General features: G+C 35.6%; 1 protein-coding gene across 2 annotated transcripts in view; it reads right to left on the bottom strand.

Moving 5' to 3' along the window:
* Window positions 1–13,707, bottom strand: part of SMURF2 (SMAD specific E3 ubiquitin protein ligase 2) — a 118,611-nt gene that overhangs the window by 23,479 nt on the left and 81,425 nt on the right. The window contains exons 6-10 of one of the 2 annotated variants that reach the window (XM_004275625.3): window positions 12,526–12,610; window positions 9,686–9,769; window positions 7,158–7,360; window positions 4,781–4,865; window positions 434–592 (exon numbers count right to left, since the gene is read on the bottom strand). In XM_004275625.3, coding sequence (XP_004275673.1) covers window positions 434–592; window positions 4,781–4,865; window positions 7,158–7,360; window positions 9,686–9,769; window positions 12,526–12,610 — 616 coding nt within the window. The remainder of the gene's footprint in view (window positions 1–433; window positions 593–4,780; window positions 4,866–7,157; window positions 7,361–9,685; window positions 9,770–12,525; window positions 12,611–13,707) is intronic. The other variant, XM_033438870.2, reaches the window with a different exon arrangement.

Raw genomic sequence — 13,707 nt, 5'->3', positions numbered from 1 at the left:
CATTCACAAAGACTTGTAAGAATGACTGTCTAAGTCCTGCAAATGGGAAAGAAGCCTTGAAGCTGAAGCACAAAACTGACACATCAGAAAATCCTCTGGGATAGATTCAGCTATCCTAGAGCTATTTCTGATGCACTCAAGGAAAAAAATCCATCCACTCCATAAAGTAGCCTGTCTCTGCAGGTGTGCTACGGTGCACCTCTGATACACACCCTTTTCCTAACATTTCAGGACAGGTTCCTACTTAAGCACAGTGGGATTAAAATACCCAAACATGAGAGTAAAATTTGTCATATTCTTATATAAAATTATGTTCAACAAGTGATTTATAATTGAAGAGAGCAGACATTCTATCACATTTATTACAAAAAGCATTTATCAGTCTTCTCTTGTTCAGACTCGCATTTGAACATGTATTGTTTCAAAAACTTACTTTAAAACTAAATGCAAGTTAGCAGAGAGCCGAGGATCTGTAAACTGTGTTGTTCTGTTGTTATGGTCAACGAAATAAACTCTGCCTGTTGCTGTATTCCGGATCTCCCATCCAGGAGGCAATGGACCAAGCTCTTCACAATTGATGTTGCTAAGATCCCTGCAAAAACAAATATAAAATAAAAAATACCTCACTGCTGGGCCTGCTGAGCCAAGCAAGTGTAAATGACACAGAACAATTCCATGAAGTCTGAGAAAATGTATTGTTTCAGAAACTTGAGACGTTCAGCTGGAATCTTTAATTCCCAATGGTTTAACAAAGTTGCATATTCAAAACCCAATCCATAGATGGCTCAGAAACTTATCACACAGCCTACATTTTTAGTGAGTTCATTCCTGGGCTTTAATGTAATTCAGGTTTTAAATTAATATAAAAGCAATCACAACATTTGCCAACATAAACTGTACTTCAATACTTGTCTGACAAAATATTGTTTTCCAAATGTCAGTGATATAAGGAATTAAATGTTTTCTAAAATTTCCCTTCAATTATTTCTTTCTTTACTACACCATAAAATCTGTGTAAACGTTCATTCCATGATTAATTTTAAGCTCTTCAGCAAAGCAAAACTGGAAATGTTATTGAAATTGTGATCCTGAAAATAACCACAGTATATATTTTAAAGGATAACTACTCCATTTTGAATTCTGAAAGATATAAAGCTAGTGAATGAAGAACCTGTTTAAGACACCTTAGGAAGAATGTTCTAAGGTTTACTGCTACAATAAAAAAAGCAAAAAGACTTTTTGCTTTTTGGGGCAAAGACCACTGTTACTATATCATGCATTCTTAAAATACTACTATAAGGGCTCCCCTGGTGGCGCAGTGGTTGAGAGTCCACCTGCTGATGCAGGATGCAGGGGACACGGGTTCATGCCCCGGTCCAGGAGGATCCCACATGCTGCAGAGTGGCTGGGCCCGTGGGCCATGGCCGCTGGGCCTGCGCGTCCAGAGCCTGTGCTCCGCAATGGGAGAAGCCACAACAGTGAGAGGCCCGCGTACCACACAAAATATATATATATACTATTATATATGACAAAGATTTATAGAACCTTAAAGAATGAAAAAAAAGCAGCATGTCTAATATAAATTTAAACTGTAACCAATAATTACAATGACAAATCTCATCAAAATTATGTTTTCAAAGTTAAACTAGAAAAAAAGTTTTCCTGAAATAACCTCTTCTTGGTCATAGTGAAAACGTAATGATGGGCACCCAGAGATTTGTTGGAACAATGATTTTTAACTTGTGCTTATAGGTGCCCCAGAGATTCTTCTGCTACAGAACTAAAGATTGGAAAGAACACACTATTCTGAGACACTGCTAGTCTCAAAAGAGACAAGGGAAAAAGTTCCAAGAGTCCTCCTCAAATTTTGTTTAAGTGAATTAAACTGGAGCTGGTACCTGAGTGGCAGACAGGCAGAGTGGGGGGCTGCCAGAGGGTAGTGGTTAATTGGGAAACTCAGCCTCAGGTCAGCAGCAAGGTTGGAAAAGGAAATCTGGAACTTCCCCATGGAGAACTCAATGGGAAGATGAAGTGATTCCAGAAAAAATTCCTAAATTCTCACTTTAGGTCCACAGAACTCCAACCAATTAAAATCAAACTCACAATCAAAGATCACCAAACACTTCAGAAAGGAATTCATGATTACTGAGTCAGTAGAAACAAAACCACGGAATTAGATCCCCAAGTACTGTCAGAGATCAAAAAGAATAGCTATGATATGCAATGTTTAAAACAAATAATAAAAGGGAACAATTACAAACTATCACTGAGAAATTATTAAGAATGAACAGATAGATTTTTTTCTAAATGGAACTTTTAGAAATGAAAAACAATTATCATTCTTTATAATCAAAGAATGAATAATGTTTTTGATGTAATGCAGAATTTCACTTTATATCATTTTATTTAGAATTTTATAAATTTATAGTCATACATGGGAGGGCTCTAAAGAATTGAGGAGAAGCAGAAAACTGGAAACACTCTTTATGTGGAACTGGGAAATGACTAAAGGAAAATGGTATGTTATACAGCCATAAAAAGTAATACAGATCTGTATTTTAAGACTACATAGTCAGTATGCAATACAATGAATAACAAAGCATTAATCATTATTTTAAAGAGAAATACAGAACATTCTAAAATGGTGCTTCTCAGATAAATCTAAGTTTACTGGATATCTTTACATAAAGTTAGTTTTAAAGTGTCTGAGTGACACTATTTTATAAATGTCTTTGATTGAACAGTAATGATATTTTAATAGAATCTAAATATTTATAGTCTGCTTTGATAAAAGATCCTCCATACAAAAGACATATTCACTAAAGGATCCCCCAAAACAAAATATATTTTAAGATAACAATTCGGAGCATAGAGACTAAAGAAAAGAAATATAATCCAAAGCGTTATTTCATAAAGTCATTATTCAATATGAAATATTCTTAAATCTTTATAGAAACCCCTTATTCATTAATGAAAAACCAACATTGTTTCCTTAGGAGTAAGAACACACTGCCCACTGTGGTGCCAAAATCTCTGTTTCAACTTCCAACTCCAGCTTACACACCACTCTTTCAAAAGGCAGCTCAAGGGCTTCCCTGGTGGCGCAGTGGTTGAGAGTCTGCCTGCCAATGCAGGTGACCGGGTTCATGCCCCAGTCCGGGAAGATCCCACGTGCTGTGGAGCGGCTGGGCCCATAAGCCATGGCCACTGAGCCTGCACGTCCGGAGCCTGTGCTCTGCAGCAGGAGAGGCTGCGGCAGTGAGAGGCCCGCGTACTGGGAAAAAAAAGGCAGCTCAAGATCAGCTTTCACACTGTTGTAAATCATTCAGTTTTTTTAAAAAATCATTTTTCTTCTAAACATTTCCTTCCAATGATTTTAAATTATGTTATAGAAAAGTTCGTTACTGACCTTCAACCTGATAAACAGAACCCAAAACACTTCATAATTTACATATCAAAACTCTTATTTCTAAAAGTGAGGCACTTAGATTGTTTTCAGTGAGCTTATTTAATAAAACAAAAATTTCCTCCCCACTATTTTTTTTTAAATCAACAGCTATATCATGAAGACACAGAAATGGCAACCTTGATACAATAATTAATGATAACACATTTCCTTGGCTGCCACCCTCAAAAGATTCTGATTAAGCTCTATCACAAAGTAAAATATTTTGGGAATTCCCTGGCGGTCCAGTGGTTAGGACTCGGTGCTTTCACTGCCGGGGCCCAGGTTCAATCCCTGGTCAGGGAACTAAGATCCCATAAGCCGCAAAGCGTGACCAAAAGAAAAAAAGGAAAACATTTTCATTATAATAGCTTTATTTATAAATAAACAGAGTATCAAAGCAATCCAAAATCAGCTAGTCACAACTGTTTTTAATTCAAAAACATGATTCTAGACAAGTAGAGCTCTGAGTACAAACTTTAGGCAGAAAAAGATCTCTTGACCCTCCATAGGACTTTTTTTTTTTTTTTTTGAAGAGAGGAATGTTGCACTTAATATATAAAATATCCTCATCCAACAAAGGTATATGTATAGCTTATAAAGTTGATTTAGAATTTCACTTAGAACTCAACCTTTTTTTGCAGCTTCAACTGGACTACTTGGCACTCTCCATCTGTTCAGTAGAAAATAATTCAAAATAGCTAGTGGTTTAAAATGTATTATTTGATACTAAAATGTACCAGAAACTGTGTTAAACTACTAAATTGATTTTGTGTCATTCCATCTTCTTAAAGTTAAAAGACAGCTGACATTTTGGTTAGTAAATGCATTCAACAAGGCCTGCAATTCAAACATACAAATTTTGGCATTTAGAAGTAATTTATGTTAACTGGGTTATTCCTTTTCTACATTAAAATGAAACTTGAAGATTTAATACACTTATATAAAGTTAAAATAAACAAACCTTTTTTAAAAAACCCTAACCAGAAATAAAAATATCAATTTACTACCCTTAAGAAAAAAGGGTATGTATGTTTTTGTAAGGGTATGTATGTTTTCCCCAGGTCAATTTTCAAATTCCTACAAGACCCACATTTTTGCCTCAATTTTTTTAAGGGGGAGAGGGAGAGGAACTGGAGACTGGATGGGTGGTACGGCACTGGGGTAGGGTTGCAGAGAAGTAAGTAGGACTTTCTACTAAATATCAAACTTTTGATCAGAAAGAGCCAAACTTTTACATCATCTATTTTAAGAAGTTAAAGATTAAATAATCAAATAAATCCTAGGTGAAATGGATATTCAGTGGTATGAAGGGTATTTAGAATATGTTCTTACCTAGGCACTCTTGGATCATGCCATGTGCTCACACCAGTCTGAGTATGTAAGAAATACACCTGACCTTGTTGTGTTGTCCTCTGTTCTGTAAAATTAAGAAACACTAATAATAAAAACATATTCAGAATGTCCAAATCAAAAACAGCTATAAACACTAGGATGATGTTATATTAATAGGTAAACTCTCCAAATTACCAATCAATTTTATTACAAAAGAACTGCTTTACAAATCACTTGTTCTGAACTCAGAACACATTTTCTCCTGGAAACAGTCTTATAAATGGTGGTGAGGGTCACAGCCCAGCTATTTAAAAGCCAACTACACTTATAATGTGGCTCAAATATTAAACATGTTGCAATGGAAAATAGAGAACAAGATTGTCACAGTACCAATAATTAAATAAAACAAACATGAAGAAATTATCTTTTATTTGTCTTAAATGTGGAGCCTAAGGGAAACAGAAGGGCTCAGAGGAAGAGGCTAACCAACTCTGGGGAGATTCTCAGGGATTTGCAGAAACTTTCAAAGAGTTTGCAGGCTGGTAATGCTTTTTTAAATTATGCCTAATTTTATATCAAAACTTATGTTTTTTCTTTCCTTGAGAGAGGTGTATTCTCAAGACTGCATTTGGACTCAAACAGAAGCAAAAAAGATGGAATATAGAAGAGACACCCTATAGACTAAAAGAAACAATGACGGAAAAATAATCAAGTTAGGAGCAGGAAGACTGAAGAGCACATATGCCTACTGGGGAAAAAAAGCCGCAGGCAAAATTAAGTCAAAGCCCTTGGGGAGAGAGTGAGGAGGCCAGGGCAAAGAGAAGGAATCTGTGAAACGGTTTCTTCGGTGGTGGTCTGTAGTCTTTATTTACTTATGTTTTCAAGCAACAGAACTAACTTTTTTTTAAAAAAACAAAATCTAATGAAAAATTCCAATATATGAAACAATAAAACTATTGCTAATATTTATTAGTATAAATTTGTTTATAAACCTGTAATAAAAATCAATTTAAACTTTTAAAATTATAAATGTAAAAATGTTTAAAACTGGTTCTAGATGACAGCTGCAATAATTTCAGCCTTGATACCCACTTTACTCCTATGTTTTTGGTTGTACAAAAAAATTTTTTTTAATCCAAATCACACAAATATTGTAAAAGTATAAAGTATTAACCACCCCCACTCCAAACCACTTGCCTTATAATCTCAATTAAAAAGAATGCCAAGAGATACTTGATTCTAAGGTCTGGACATTAATAATAACAGCTAAATTTTAACTTCTCATGAAATTTCATTTATTTCTTGCAACAAATCTACATGGTTGGTAATAATATTTTCCCCACTTTATAGTATAGAAGATAAAACTGAGGCTCAAACAGGTTAATGTGCCCAGCGTCACACAACTAATATATAGCAAAGCCAGGATATGAACCCAGCTGTTTCCCAAGCCCATGCTCTAACCACTGTGCTTAAGTTAACCTGTGTGGCCTAGCTCAATTAATGGAAAACTTGGGTTTTTAAAAAAATTAAATAGTTAAAATACTTAAAAAATAAAGTAAGAATGATGCATTTGTGTAAGTTTAAAAAACATTCTGGAGTAAAAATAAAATACAAGTTAGATCAGGCAACTCCCAATGTTGGTCACTAGGTGTCATCATCAGCCCAGAACTGTTTATCTAGAGGCTGTGGAAAGGGCAAGGATGTTAAGTAACTTGGTTAAGCTTTTAGCAACAGAGGAGAGAACAGCTGAGGTCATACTACAAGAGTTTAGGAAGTTCTGTATTCAACTATGAGAAGATTCATGTCATCTTTCACATGGAGTTCTAAAATTTAGGAAATTATATAAGATTATAGTACTTTTACACAAACACAGAAGTGACTAAATCATTTACAATAACCCAATCACTCAGATAACACAAAATTATAGACAATACAAATACAATATATAAATACCATCAGAAATATGCTTTTTAAATTATTTCTAAATATGCACGTCTAGAAAATTACAAGTCTGACTTCAGATTGCCATTATCAAGAAAAACACCATCTCACTTTTTACAGTGCCTGTTTACAAAGCAGTCTCACATTGTTTCATATGCTTCTCACAACCTTTGCGAAAAGGAGAGGTATCATTCATCTCATTTCATTGTAATTGGGCAAAAAGCTTAAGGTTAAACGACTAGCCCAAAGTCAAAGTGTTGTTAGTCTTCTACCATTTCAAAGACTTTTCAAAGTTGGGGAGTTTTACATTTACTTTGATTTTCATGCAGAATTCCTAAACCCAGATTAATAACTTCTTTAAAAGTTGATTTTCTGGCTTCTTAGCAAGCTGAAATCAGTAAAACACACTTTATTTTTCCTCTGCTAGTTGTCATACCATAGCCTTCTGGTAGGTCTGGAGGAGTATGTAAATGTGTCCTGCTCATGTAATTTCTATGTCGTTGTGACCTGACTCTCCTCTCTGCCAGTCTGGGATCTGAAGACTGTCCAGATGTTGCACCGTTCGTTCCACTAATTGGAGTGTTCTCATCAACAAAACAGCTAAGAGGTCTGCCAGGACTAGAATATTCAGATGCTGGTCTATCGAAAAGAAACAAGGAAAAAAAGTTACTCAACTCAGATACCAAAAGCAGAATTTTATAGACAATGTATGTACAGCAGTAACAATCACTTGTAAGAAAACGGAATGATTAATATAAACATAATGACTCAAGAACTCTCAATAAAAGCAAACCCAAAGCCTCAAAGCACCAAAGAAACCCAGGTGATAAGCAGATTGTCAATTACGTATTCAAATCACTTTATATTGATTTTAATTACATTTCATATGAAATCCGCATATATTTGTAGATGTGAGTATGAGCTCACCAAGCCTTACTTGGCTTAGCCACAGGTGACCTCAGACCTGCGTCCCCACCATTCTCCCACTCTGCCTCTGCCACACTGACATTCTTCCTCCTCCTCAAGTTTGCCATGGTCGTTCTACCTTTAGTGCTGGAGAGTAGCCCTTCCTTCTACGTAGAGTGATTTTTTCTCCTATTCTCCCTAGGCCAGACTCTTTTTTGTCATTCAAATCTTAGTTTAAGCTTAAATGTTGCCTCTAAGAGGTCGTTCCTGACCTTCACATCTAAAGTAGTCACCCAGGCATTTGACAGTACCTCACCTTACTTCCTCAGCATGGCAGTTACTTCTGATATTTTTCTCATTTGCTTCCTTGTTTTCATCTGTCTTCCCCCACTAGAATATTTACTGAGAGAAGAAAGTCTGCCTAGTTTGTTCCCCACCATATGTATTCCCTGCACCTAGAGTAGTGCTTAGCATATATTTAAGAGTAGTAGTTCAATAAATATTGAGTGAATAAAGGAAAGATAGTCTGTCTCTTCAAAGAGCTTCCAGTCTCTTGTAGGTCATCCAAACTAAGAGGATAATTAAGCGTTAATTTTTAAACTAACATTTACAACACAATCGACTTTATACATGTGGAAATTAAAGTCAATTTTATCAGTTAAATGAGAAGGAAATAGACTTCACTAAAGCACTGACACAAGTACACATTTATTTACACTCAGATATGATAAAAATAGGTTCTTTGACTTCCATATAATCCTTGGCAGTTTAATACTAGAAATCAACTCTCAAATAAGCACTTTTTAAAATGGCAAAATAAGCTAAGCTTTCATCTGAGAATCACAGTATAATAGAGAAAACTTTGTGGTTCAATGAGTTAAGCAATTAATCCCCAATAAATAAAAGTATAGCTAATGAGAAGCATTTGATGTTCTATGTCTGGTGCCAGGCCTGCTCAGGGGAAAAAAAAAAAAAAAAGTAGAAGGAGCAAAACAAACACTGAGTAGAGGTGGCAAATAAAGTTTTTTCTTATTCTGAAAAAAAAAGGAAATCCAGCCACTTATCCTATTCATTTTCAGTTACTTACAGAGCTTTCCTTGAAGCTTTCAAAACTTATCTTGCATCCCCATGACTTTACACATTAAGCTCCAGGAAGGCCTTTCTGCCTTATTCATGGTTATAGCCCAAATGCTGAGCACAGTGCCTGGCATATAACAATTTGGTGAACTGAATGATAGCTGTTACCACTACCCTGAACACTTTTTATCACCTTCCCCTTACCTGGCTAAATCCTCATATTCTTCAGGATTTAGTTCAGAGACTCTCCTCCTTCAGAGTTTTCCTTTGCAAGTTCTACCATCTTGCCCCCAACTCTAAGTCAGGTGCCCCTCCATATGGTCTCAGAGCATCTGGTTCTTATCTTGGTCAAAGACCTTACTGGACACAATACAATCATCCCCCAACATTACTGAATAAATGGAGATCCTGTATACATATTTTGTTACAGCCGTTCAATAATGGACTCAAAAAAATTTTTTAGAGTCCCAGAAATAAGATGACTTCTCAATGTATTCATTTAACTCATCTAATAAATATTTACTGAACACCATCACAGGCCATGGAGCTACAGGATGACCTGCTAAGCAACCTTTATTAAAAATAATAATGGCAGGGCTTCCCTGGTGGCGCAGTGGTTGAGAGTCTGCCTGCCGATACAGGGGACATGGGTTCGTGCCCCGGTCCGGGAAGATCCCATATGCCGCACAGCGGCTGGGCCCGTTAGCCATGGTCACTGAGTCTGCGCGTCCGGAGCCTGTGCTCCACAACGGGAGAGGCCACAACAGTGAGAGACCCGCGTACCGCCCCCCCCAAATTAATAATAATAATAATAATAATAATAATAATAATAATAATAATAATGGCATTTGCTATAAGATCTACTGATCTAGAGCAGTTTAAACCAAGAAAGGAAATCTGGTAAAACTGACAGATAAACAGATAGGGGACTTCAGGAAGGCAAACAGCATAGACCATGGGAAGATACTTATATGTTCTTACCGTGTTGGGCGTTCCCATTGCGTAGTTCTTGTTATGTGGTTTAGGTACTGGATTCTTCCAGAGGCAGTTCGCCTTTCTTCCCAGCTTAAATAAAAATATTAAGAGATAAAGCAGTAATAGGAAGCCGGACATGGAATGTTTTTGGAACAAGCCAGGAAGACATTTGCTGTTATGAATCAGGAATGACAAATTGAAAAAGCAATACACAGAATATAGGAATTGTTTCAACTTATTTTAGAACTGTACGATATGTCTTCTAGAATTCTGAAGCTTTTAAAATATTTATACTGAGGTGTGACTAATATTTTCCATCAGCCAAACTGAGAATTTTTCAATGATGTCAACAATGCTCAATTAAATTATACTAATTTCTCCAGAATTTAATGGGGGAAAAAAGGCCATACTAAAAATAAAAATTATACATAATTTTAAAAAATTAAATTTAACTAGGAAAGTATATAAAAGCTTTTTAAAGCATTTAGCCTACCCAAATTTTTTTAATCTTCATATTTTTATTTTCTCTTACATATTTTCTACTAAAAGTTATGAATTTTTTTTAAGTATAGTTGACATACAATATTATATTAGTTTCAGGTATACAACATAGTAGTTTGACATCTATACACTACAAAATGATCACCAAGTCTAGGAACCATCTGTCACCATACAAAGTTATTACAATATGGACTATATTCCCTACGCTGTACATCACATCCCCGTGACTTATTTTATGACTGAAAGTTTGTACCTCTTAATCCCCTTCACCTATTTCATCAATTTCCCCTCCTCTCCCTCCCCTCTGGCAAACCAATACAGAGTTTGTTCTTTGTATCTATGAGTCTGTTTCTGTTTTGTTTCTTTGCTTTATTTTTTAGATTCCACATATAAGTAAAATCATATGGTATCTGTCTTTGTCTGACTTATTTCATTTAGCATAATACTCTCTAGATCCATCCATGTTGTTGCAAATGACAAGAACTCATTCTTTTTTTATGGCTGAGCAATATTCCAGTGTGTGTGTGTGTGTGTGTGTGTGTGTGCGCGCGTGTGTGTGTGTGTGTGTGTGTGTGTGTGTGTGTAATACATCTTCTTTATCCATTCATCTATTAATGGACACTTAGGCTGCTTCCCTATCTTATCTATTGTAAATAATCCTGCAATGAACAAAGGGGTGCATATACCTCTTTGAATTAGTGTGTTCATTTTCTTAGGATACATACCCAGAAGTGGGATAGCTGAATCATATGGTACTTCCGTTTTTAACTTTCTGAAGAACCTCCCTACCATTTTCCACAGTGGCTGTACTGATTATATTCCCACCTACACTGTACAAGCGCTCCTTTTTCTCCACAACCTCACCAACACAGGCTATTTCTCAAACTAATTTTTTAAAAAGCAATAGTGCCACTTCTTCTTCAATATCTTATTAATTCATATAACAAAAAAATTAGGCGAGTGACTATGTTATGTTAATATTCCACCAAACCACTGGCAGAGGTTTGGAGGCCTTAAACAATAGAAAATAAAAAGATGCTGAACAGGTTTTTTCCCCTGTGATTACAATTATAGTACAATAATGTAGAACAAATTTAGAATAAGCCGTACAACTGTTGTAATCTCTCAATACTGACTAGTTATTTCATCCTAAACTTCCCCTTCAAAAGTACCATAATCCACCTCAAAGCCATAAAAATTAAGATATATCAAGAAGCTAAAATGATCTATAAACAAATTATAGCAATTTTTAACAGCTTACACAAAATGAGCAAATACCATAGCTTAGATTTGAAATTTCATGTCAAAAATAACTTAAAACTCAACCAATTATACACTTAAAATGGATATAGTTTATTGTATGTAAAGTATACCTCACTGAAGTTAATTAAAAATACTTTGAGAATTAAAAATAAAATCGGTAAGGTTTCAGAACTAGTATGAAACAAAGATAGAGAGCAATGATAAAAAGCATAAGCTTTGGAATCAAGGCTTAAATCTGTGTTCCAGTTCTGCCATTTCTATGTGGCCTCTGGCAAAATACTTAACCTCTCTGAGCCTCAGTTTTGTAAGTCTGTAAAATCCATGAGGGTAATAATAGTAGTAACAGTAGTAGTAGTAATAGCTAATTATTTATTAAGCACTTACTCTATGCAAGACATTGTGCTATGTGCTTTACATGAATGATTTCATTTAATCCTCACAAGTATTGATGGCGTATATACTATTATCATTATCCTCTTTGATAAATAAATATAAACCAAAGCTTACAAAAGTCAAATAAATTGATTAAACTCATAAAGCTAGTAAACAGAAGAGTAAGGATTGGAACCCAAATGGTCTAATTCCAGAATCACATTATGAGAATTAAATGATCTAATGAATATCATGTAATGATATATATGTAATGATAAATGATATAAAGTGCTTATAACACTATTTGACACTTGCAGGCTCAATAAATGTTACTATGTTATTGTAATTACTATTACACAAATTCTGTATCTCATCCCTCTAAATAGAGCAATGCCTCAGATTCAGCATGCCTTGTTTTGAATAATTAAATCAATCAAAAAAGTTTTCCTTTTGAATATATAATATTTACAGGAGATTTAAATTTGTCAAGAAATTTGATTTGTCTCCTAGTCAAAACTCTTAAAAAACAAATGTAACATATCTAATTCATGGCTTATTTTACGAATTTGTTGTGATAAGATCCCTCACTAATTTTCTAAGTACAAGGAAAACCTAGATTTTGGAATTGATCAGCAAATTTCTAAACTTAAATATAAACACCAACTTATTTCTCATTATTTTAGGGATATTACCTAATGATTTTTGCTTACCCATCTGGTAAATCATTATCAAACAAACGACTGCAGTCCACAACTTGTCCTCCTGTGCCTATTCGGTCTCTGGACTGAAGACTTACTATTAAACAACAAAAACATTACTAAGAGTCACAGAACTAGAAAGAGTTACTGCAATTTAAAATATTTCTCTTTGAAAGACACCTGTCTTCGCTTATTTTAATACTTAAGAACGAACTCTTTAGTTTCTACTAAATTCTGCAATTTTTTTTTTAATTTATTTTTTTTGGCTGTGACGGGTCTTTGTTGCTGCACGCAGGCTTTCTCTAGTTGCGGCGAGCAGTGGCTACTCTTCATTGCAGTGAGCGGGCTTCTCACTGTGGCAGCTTCTCTTGTTGCGGAGCACAGGCTCTAGGCGCACAGGCTTCAGTAGTTGTGGCTCGCGGGCTCTAGAGCGCAGGCTCAGTAGCTGTGGTGCACGGGCACAGCTGCTCTACAGCGTGTGTGATCTTCCCAGACCAGGGCTCAAACCCGTGTCCCCCGCACTGGCAGGCAGATTCTTAACCACTGCGCCACCAGGGAAGCCCCTGCAATTTCTCTGTCCATGAGATTTTTCTCTTCAAGGTTTTCTACACTTTATCATGTTCATGGAGGAGAATCTAACTCCTTTATTCCCATCCTAATGGGGCAACGCAAGGCCACTAGTGCACTTAAAAAGAGGCGTAACACATGAAAGGTATATTTGTGTATTCCACATTTTTGAGTTTTTAACTTCCTTCTCAATCTAAGAATGACAGGAATTATGAATAACGCTGTAGTGTAGATATTTCCCTGCGATAACCAGAATAGGGCTTTTGTTATGATGCTACTTTGGCAACTCTCTATGAACCTAATTCATTGCCTTGTAAAGCTAAGTCCTTCAAGTCCTTCCTGTAACTAAAACCTCTCTGATAGGTTCATATAATGCAATCATGTTATTCTAAATTCTGCTCTATAATGCAATGGTAAGGTTCCAATTGCCTGTTACTTCTTTAAGAAGCTTCAAAGGAGCCCACCTCAGTGCCCTACCATTCTAGGTATCTTGATCAAATCTCAATCTATCAATTCTTAAGATAAGTCTCAGGAAATTTTATACAAAGGGGCCAATTCAAGATAACCCCACTAGCCCACTAAATGCCTTATGAGTAAGGTAACAATTTTTCCCTTTCTCCAATCAGT

This window comes from Orcinus orca, chromosome 19 (genome assembly GCF_937001465.1).
Source record: "Orcinus orca chromosome 19, mOrcOrc1.1, whole genome shotgun sequence".
In the NCBI taxonomy this organism is placed as follows: Eukaryota; Metazoa; Chordata; class Mammalia; order Artiodactyla; family Delphinidae; genus Orcinus; species Orcinus orca.
This window is presented reverse-complemented; position numbering and strand designations above follow the sequence as displayed.